Source organism: Ruditapes philippinarum, unplaced genomic scaffold (genome assembly GCF_026571515.1).
Source record: "Ruditapes philippinarum isolate M1 unplaced genomic scaffold, ASM2657151v2 ctg2951_1_1_1_1, whole genome shotgun sequence".
Classification (NCBI taxonomy): Eukaryota; Metazoa; Mollusca; class Bivalvia; order Venerida; family Veneridae; genus Ruditapes; species Ruditapes philippinarum.
In genome coordinates this window covers 146,518-155,877 of record NW_026860528.1, presented here as the reverse complement: position 1 = coordinate 155,877, position 9,360 = coordinate 146,518, and the positions used below count along the sequence as shown (strand labels likewise).

Here is a 9,360-nt window from a genome sequence, read left to right as displayed (position 1 = left end):
AAGCGACTGAAGCATGCTTATTTTTTAAATTAAATTTTGTACCGACCGAATGTCAGGAACATTGTATCAAGGGAAAGATTTTAAAAATTTTCCACACTGGAGATTTATCATCATCTGTTCATCGGTATATCAAAATGAAAAAAAAAGACTGATGTTTAAATCAAAATATTTAACGACCGTATCTTTTATACTATGTTTGGTAGAAATATATGATCTTATGAAATTATATGGGATACAAATAACCTAGCTATCATATTTAATATTAAATGAAACTATATCATTTTCAAAATGAAGTTTATAATTTATGTATTACATTAAGAATATTTGTAAATAACTTCTATAGAGAAATATAATCCGTATCGTCTCTTTCATTATACTTTTAAGAAATATATATTTCGTAATAAATACGAATATGGGTTTTACTCTTTTTTACTCTCTTTTATTTTTTATGATTTTGATACACGTTATGTCATTTCACACTTTATTTTCGATAAATTCGGAAGATACTCCATCACCAATTAAACATTTTCATATCTGTATCATAGTTTTGGAACCTTTCTGTTGAAATTGTGTCAGAGTTAAATCGTATACATGTACATGCACAGTGCGTTAACTGGAGTGCAGGTATTAATTACCCGCGATGCAGAGCAGGCCAATTGATTGGCTCATTTTTGCTGGGGTTTACTTATTGTGCCGGCAGAGAACGGGAAAGCGATAGCAATTTCATATTCAGATGCTCGTTTATTGATTACTTTTTTTTTGGGGGGGGGGGGGTTCACATTGTGACAACAGGGACCGTGTCTTTATGTTTGACTATGATACATAAGAGGAAGAACATCAAAACACTCGGCAATCTGATTAATACTCGGGGGCTACGCCCCTTCGTACAATCCAGATAACCTCGTGTTTTGATGCTCTTTCTATCACTTGTATTGCCTCTTTCTAGATTTTGTACAATGCATTCTTTGGGGGAGACAGCCGATATCCAATTTTGTCAAAATAAATATGTGGCGGCAGTGTGACGCCATTTTCTTCTTTTATTTTTTTTTTTATTATTTTATTATTTTTTTGTCTTGCAACAATTTGGTATCTACAAATGCATGACTACTTCAGATAAATAAAACATGCGCATACATTTTCAGATCTTTCGGTAAAGACATCAAGCCTTTACCTCATGAGCATATTGTGAAAAAATGGCCGTTTTCATAATGTTCATTGTAAAGCCTCCTGTTAGAAGTTCAAATCGCAATGAAACTATGAAAAATGCTTCAATACTAAAGAAACTTGGCACAAGTGTTGACTTGACCATCATTCTCATTCTTAAATTACCTGTTAACATGGCAACGAAGGCAGTCTCAAAATTGCCAAAAATCACTTTTTTGCATTTGTTTTTTTCCCATGAAAACTGATTTCAAAGTGCTGCAACTTCTCGATGGATTGATATGGAGTAAAAGGCTTTTCGGCGTTGGTTACATGTTACATTACGATCGACCTGAGGCCATTTTACGCCTGTCACATTTCAATTTTTTTTTTGGTGAACCTTTTAAATAGGGGGCGGCGCCGAAAAATTGATCACTTTTTATCAACATTTCTTAAACGAAAATAGTGTTTGGGACATGAATATGCTATTTTTTCACTGTTTGAGGCCTCAAAAAGGGGGGGGGGGTCGAAAAGTCGTCAAATACGTCTACATGAGGTAAAGGGTCAATACATAGAATTTATTTTGACCTTTCCTGCCTTTTTTATATCTAAAACACAACATATAAGTTAACTATTTCAAGGTAATTCTTTTTATCTAAACACAGAATGGTAAAACTTGGTAGTGTGCTGGTTTTGTGTGTGACATTTAATTGTGACGTCAGCAGTAAGTGAAACATGCAACGAGACGCAATCTTGTTCAATTTTCCCAAACCAAGACCGCGGTGTTGTGACTCTACAAGATCTGGCTCAGGTAACACATACTATCTTTCTTTCTAAAACTTAGTAATACGTATAATACGAAGGAAAATAAAGTTACAGGACAACATAGATCTAATTTTACAATTCGTTTAGGAAAATTCGAATGTTTTAGCATAAGTAGAAAGTAAGTATGTAGATAGGTAGGTAGGTAGGTAGGTAGGTAGGTAGAAAAGTTTGGTGGGCGGGCATACGGGGTTTACGGACGGTCGGTCGGACGGTCGATCGATCGATCGGTAGGTAGGAGGGGTAGGTATGTAGGGCAGACAGGCAGACAGTTTTTATATTGCAAACAAAGAACATGTGGCGGCATGGTCGAGTAGTTAACGAGTGGGACTTGTCACATAGGGATCTCTATTTACTTAAGATATAACCCCGTATGGGGCAAGACTAAGTATCCTTAAGCAAAAAACTTTTAACTCATTGCTCATTTCTGGCTGCATGCATGGTTCCAGGAGCAGATTGGCAAGTGTGCCTATAAGCCTATAGACTTCTGCAACGAAATCCATGTAAAATTATTTATGTACAACAACAACAACATTATAACATGCATTCTGTCCTTATATATAGACTATTAGATCTAAAGAAAATATAATTTATGATTATTGTGCACTCCGTCTCTGATATAAGTGTTTCAAATAATTTATTATATAAAAAGAAACAAGCAAGGGTCTAGGTCTTTCAACAGAACTGGATGCTCAACTTCACAAAGGCGTAATGCATATTCCAGATGGGATTTGGCATATTATAAGTTTTCCAAAGGGGGGTCAATAATTGTTTAGTTTTGTGAAATTTAGAAAAAAACGTAATTTGATTTCCAATATTCAAAGAGGCTGGTCAATAGAAGTCAAATACAGCATTCTTGAACTTCCAGTTTAGGCAAAGGTCCCGCACCTATAGAAGCTAGTATTAGTTTAATTACATGATATTTCTGTAAAATAAACACAAACAACTAACCAATCATCTTTATAACAGAAGGTGCAGACAAAACACTGGATAATGATTTACAAGACGCAGTTTTCGTCCACACAGACGTATGGTAAATGTAACTTCAGATGGCATACACCCAATTCCGAGCAGAACCACAAGGGAGAGTTAATGTGCTAGTAAGTCACTGACAACAAACTTGATCCTTAAACTCGATCCTTTAAGATCATTTAGCACGACATTATTGTTGTGTTTGTAGTATTTTTGGTTTTAACAATCAGGCATTTTCTAGTTGGGTGGTTCCAATATTCCTTCTTGAATACTGTAGAATTGCCCTTAGGATATGTTGCCTGCTTTTTAACTGTGTCTTTTGATGTCCTGTCTGTAATATCATAACCTGTGATCCCCTTTCCAAATTCTATTTTGTTTAGTTTCGCCCATTGTTTTCTGTTTAGGGCACACGTTTTCTATAATTATCTTGGGGACCATACGCCGCTTTTCGTGGAATGACACAAAAGTCACTTTGAAGTTTCCATGATAACCGCCGGATAAACACATCAGCGGATGTTGCTAAATTCAAAATTTTACAATTTCATGTTTAAATGTTGAATTCTGCTTAGGCAGTGCTAGTGGGCTTGGATGATAGTTTGGCTTTGCACTTTACAGTACCGTCCATGAACAGGCTCAATCAAACCGAGCCTGCAATATTTTCAAGTTTTGTCATTTTGGGTTTTCTTTATGGATTCTTATTTACTCTATTTGATAAAAATGTTCTTTCTGATACGTACTGTTGGTAGAGTGTCTTGAAAAGTATTTGGTGTAATCACTGACTTAGTTATGCGTCAGACCTCTAGTTTAATCTACGATCATGCTATTAGAAGGATATGGAGTTCGTTACCCTTTATAAACTACAGGGAGACCTTGGGTTCGATTATTGACCAAGTCATAATAGTCATATCCACAAGCCCTGGTCTATCCGTAGGTTGATTATGTCGAATGACACTGTACGTTTATTACGTCGTTTCAAAGGTATATTATGACGTATAAACAATGTTCGTCATACGTTTGTTACGTTAGTTTTCCTTTGTTATCGTGACGCGCATACAAATCTTTATACATCTTATAATGCAATATTATAACGTTGATTTTCATTGGTTTATTTGGACGCATACATACAAACCTTTATAATGCTGCAATTGTATTACGTTTATTTAAATGGTTTATCGGGACGCTCATAAAAATCTTTATAACGCTGCAATTTTATAACGTTGATTTTCATTGGTTTATCTAACGCTCATACAAATCTTTATAATAACGTTGAATTTACTGCCACATATGAAATTTAATGCACATGACATGGCAATTATCAATTGTATCTTCAAGTCCAATCTTTTGATTTTTCTTAAAATCTCAGTACATTCTATTTAAGTTTGATTTTCTTGAAATAATTTGCCTCGGCTCTGTTAGTTGGAGACATGCAGCTTTAAAATTTACAACAATTACAAGAACAATCATGAAAGAAATGTTTTGTTTTTTTATTTTATTTTCGTTTCTTATTACCTTTCAGCAATTTTGACTTAAATTAAGGAATGCGAAGATTACGAAAGGTTGGTCAAACGGAAGACATCAGACTGCAGTCGAGGGGAAGAGAACGGTAAAATCTTACTTGAAGATTCGTTAAACATGTATATACAACTTTTATTCATCACTCGAATTTAGTTATAATTTATCATTTTTATTAACAAATAATACTCGTTAATGTCAATGAGAATTTTAACTATGCTAACTTTTCTCACACGTATATCCCATTCGTGGTTTATGTTCATGTTTATATACAACACAAAATGAAACGTTTACTGAGTGAATTTCATATACATAAGGTATAATATTATTATTATTACAGTAACTATTATTATTATTATCATTATTATTATTATTATTATAATTATTATTATTATTATTATTATTATGTGCTACAACATTGAAAGTGCTAACAGAAATAGACATACACAAAGTGAACGTTACTAAAATTCAACATTTCCTAGAAACCTTTTTTTATATATAATGCTATAATATATATAGATAATCTTGAACTTATTTAAACGAATTTAGAGTAGTATTTAATGTTTTACTATCTGATAAATCAATAAAGGTACGATTATAGGTATACTATGATCATGGAGCTAAATATAAGATGGAGAAGGGACTGTGACATCACACAGTTAAAATCAGTATCGGCGGAATTGTGTTCCCGCACGTTATCATATGTCGCGAGATTTTGCGAGATTTTTTCATATATCTGTGCTACTATATATTATAATAGATGTAAATACAACGATGGATGCGAAGTTTTACATTCAAGATTTAGACAAGTATTTCTGGTACGATTCTTGCTATGAGTACGACAGTGACAACAAATGCACGACGGGATACCTTGATCTTCTCGTTAGCAAAACTAGATACTCTGGTAGGGAGACAATTGAATAAATCTGCATTTTATAAATATGTAAAAATATTTTTTCCGTCGGTTTTAAAAACCAATCATTCTATAGTTTTATTTTCAGTTTTTACAGTGTTGTTCTAAATCTCATTAAATATTCTTAAATTTTGTTTTTAAAAGAAAAACCCCGCTGTAACACTAAAGTTCGTATACGAATTTTAACGGGCAAATGAAGACTATAAACAGCTCGTGTATGCGCTACGTCACAGTGATAAAGTTTAAAAAAATCAAAAGATTTTCTTGTGCAAACAAACTTTAACTGTTTTAGCGTTACTGAGCATAAGGTTTTCATGAAAACGTCTCTTGACAATTTACTACAAAACATTATGACCCGCAAGAATAAACCAAATTTAGTCTCGCTTGGCTTATTGCAGTTGGGATCAAGTAAATAAAAAGTAATATGTATGTATTTAGTCTATGTTTAATGAGGGTCCATCCGCGCGTTAAGGCACAGCAATTAGTTTTCGCTGTCGATTACAGACCCCGGACAAGTCACCAGTCATGCCCTTAAAGAGTAAATTTTGAAGCACAAAGTAGACATTTTTTACCTCCATTTAATTTCCACGGAGTATAAGCCAAAGATGTGAATTTTGAACCAAGTAATATGTTACTTACCTTAAAAGTATCTGTATTACATAAAAGTATTTTACTCCACAGAAGAAAATGGAGTACGAAGTAAGGTAGAGAGGAATAAAGGCAGACAATTTAGAGTTCATGAGATTTCTATATAAAATTTAATGTACAAAAAATGAGCTAAAATTGATATTACCCATAACGGTGACAGAGACTATTTCAAGCGGGTTAAATGTTAATCTGCAATAACTTCTTTCATATGCAAAATCAATTTCTCTAAAATTTGGCAAAATGTGACGATCGCGCGAGTTCCTAGTTTTCAAAATAGATTATATTTCTACATTTAACGATATTGAAACTGCTGTTTTCACTGCGAAAAAGATATGGATATACGGAAGTGTACGGAATTCCGTATATCAACAATATACGGGTAAGAATACGGGAAACTTGAAATACGGAGATGTACGGGACCGTATATTATGTCAGTCTGTGTATGAATATGCCACGGTGCTTGAAAATTTGGCAAAATGTGACGAACAAGTTTTCAATAGAGATTATATTTCTACATTTATCGATATGGAAACTGTTGTTTAATATTTTTTAGTTCTGTATATGCTAATATTACGGTCAAGTCGTATACAACATTTTAAGAACGACACACAGATAAAATATTTCAGATTAAATGAAATACAAAAACAGTGAGGTGTTTTGTCTGGTACAAAACTGTTTGAAAAAGCTACAGTGACAGCATTCGGTAGGACATACTTATCAAATTTTAATATTTTATATTATTTACAGATTCTGATGATAGTGAACTTGACCTACAAGAACTTCCTTGGCAACTAATTGCCTCCGACCTGAAATATCATTTCAACATGGATATGTCGGATGACAAAATGAAGTTTTCCTGGAAAGGTCCAGGTAATGTATCTTTACGTTAAATTATCAATTTAGAAAAAATAACGCTTTTGACAAATAGCAATAAAAATTGTTCATTTTATGCTGAAAATGCCCGTTCGTGCGTTCCTGAAATAATGTACGAAGGGGCACTCGAGGTCGTCTCCACCAGTAGATATGAAAAATACCCTCAGTCTGTTGGTATGACGTTAAACACGACCAACTAACCAACCAATCAGCCATTTTTGTTTGTTAAGTTACCTTTAATTTCTTGGTTATTTTCAGAATGTGGATTTGATGGCAAATTGATCGATACCAGCGGTACAGGATCGGACAGACAGAACATCTTAGCTTTGTTAATTGCCTTTTCCTTATACTCGCTGTTTTTTTAGAATAATTATATTTAAGTACCTGTTGCTCATTTTTTATGTTTTTTATATCATAAATAAAAAGCTCAAATGAAGATTTATTAATGTTGTAAGTTCCCAAACGCATAATTTGTAAAATTATTAGCGAATTTACATTTATAATTTAATAAAGGAAGTCAATGTAAATTTTTACAATAAGAAATGAATGCAAATTTTTAATGAGTACATGTAATGTGTTTAAAATATCTGCAGTACAAATTTTGCAAATTCTTCGATGTTTGAAAATTGTTGTATACATATATAAAATTTCACTTGAGTCTGGTTACCACACACAGGATCTTTAAAGTATCTTTCTTACAAAGTAAAGAAAAAAAAGTACTATAAAAAGGGTAGTATAAAGCGATGTCTTAAAATATCTTATAAAATATTGCATTTTTATAAAATAATAAAGAAAGTATAAAAACAGTTATTTCAATACTTGCAAATAGGTAGATCATTTTGTATATACTGATTAATTCATTTGTAATGCACTAAAGAAGTACATAAGCATATTTCTTTAATAATGTTTTTTTTTTTTTTTTTTTTTTTTTTTTTTTTTTTTTTTTGGTAATGTTTCTTCTAACAAACCATAATCAAAAAATAATAATGTTATAAACCAGAGACGGCATATATAAATTGTAAAAATACAACCTTCAAACGCTCCCATGTGACTGTTACATAATGTTTTTATTTTTATTATTGTGCTGATCTTTACAAATGCTTTCAAAGCAACATCTTTTAGACTGTCTGTATCATTGTATGCAATGAAATTTAAGTTTGAATGATCTTTTTCAGTGCATCGGCACTTATGATGGCTAGATTATAAAAATTATTATTATAAAAATCGCCTAAATTATGCAGATTTCCAATTTTGCATTCGCATCCTGAATACATTATCTACATTTAAGTCTCACTACATTTATGTCTCGTATTCTCATACTTACAATACTGCACGTTTGTAACATCAATTTTCATTGCGCAGCCGTGACGGTCGAAACATTTTAATTCTGCTGAAATGTTTTAATTATAATTAAAACGAGTAAAACTATCAATTCAACTATTGCATACTCATATGAATAATCACCCAATAAACTTTTATCAATTACAGATGTCTTATTTCAATAATTTATAAGCTATATCTTTGTAGTTGATATAAACTTATTTATACATTGATTCAAACTATCACCCCATAAAACAACGTAAATTTTTCACTGTATCAATAGTATTCAACTAAAGGTGCTCTCCTGCTAAATACAATTAATTCTTCGGTTTCCATAAAATTTAAACACATTCCGTCACCGTTTTTCTACATTTTAACCTCTTTTTAAACTCTATTGTACAGAGAGTTTACTTGTATAAAACTACACATAAAATAAAACAAATACAAATAACAACATGCAATACAGTACTGAACAAGCTAAACAATAAAAGACACATAAGACAAAGGGCGGGAGGTGTGGCATATTTCAAGAAAACAACCGTCTGTGTACCTGTCTTGACAAAAAACTGTAACTTAAAGGCGCCAAAACCGAACCTAAATACAATTTGGCATAGTAATACAAAAGTTACCCTTGACCTAACTGATGAAACAACCAATAAAATTGTTGTTTATCAAAAATACAACAATGGCATGGAGTTGTAGTACAAAAATGACTTCTGACTTAACCGAAAAAACAACCAATGAGAAAAGCTGTTTTATCCATAATTAAAATATTTTATTGTAAACAAAATACTTCAAATTATTAATGTATAAATGATCAATATCCAAACATACATCAAGTACATACTCAACAACATGTTAACATGCTGACCATGAGAAAGTGACTGTTAGCTAGGTGTGATATAATTTGTGTGCTGATATTTTAAATATCATATAAGGGCACATCACTGCATCAATCATTTGTCAATTATTTTTCAGTGATTACCTCCCTTTAACGAATAAAATTGTGACAATATAGTGCAAGTGATGTTCTAGTAATTGTAGTTTGAGCAGGGTGTCTTTGAAAGATAATTCTACCATTGTACAGACTACAAATATTTTTTCAATCTCTCTCCAAATACATATATTCTTTCCTTATCAAGATCTACAGTGTTGTCGTA

General features: G+C 32.2%; 1 protein-coding gene across 1 annotated transcript; it reads left to right on the top strand.

Annotated features, from left to right (window-relative positions):
- The first annotated feature begins 4,465 nt into the window (after positions 1 to 4,465).
- Positions 4,466 to 7,261, top strand: LOC132760475 (uncharacterized). The gene is made up of 4 exons (XM_060752454.1): positions 4,466 to 4,537; positions 5,207 to 5,350; positions 6,755 to 6,877; positions 7,139 to 7,261. Exons 2-4 carry the CDS (start codon positions 5,221 to 5,223, stop codon positions 7,243 to 7,245), a joined length of 360 nt encoding a protein of 119 aa, XP_060608437.1. The 5' UTR covers positions 4,466 to 4,537; positions 5,207 to 5,220; the 3' UTR covers positions 7,246 to 7,261.
- The last annotated feature ends 2,099 nt before the right edge of the window (positions 7,262 to 9,360 follow it).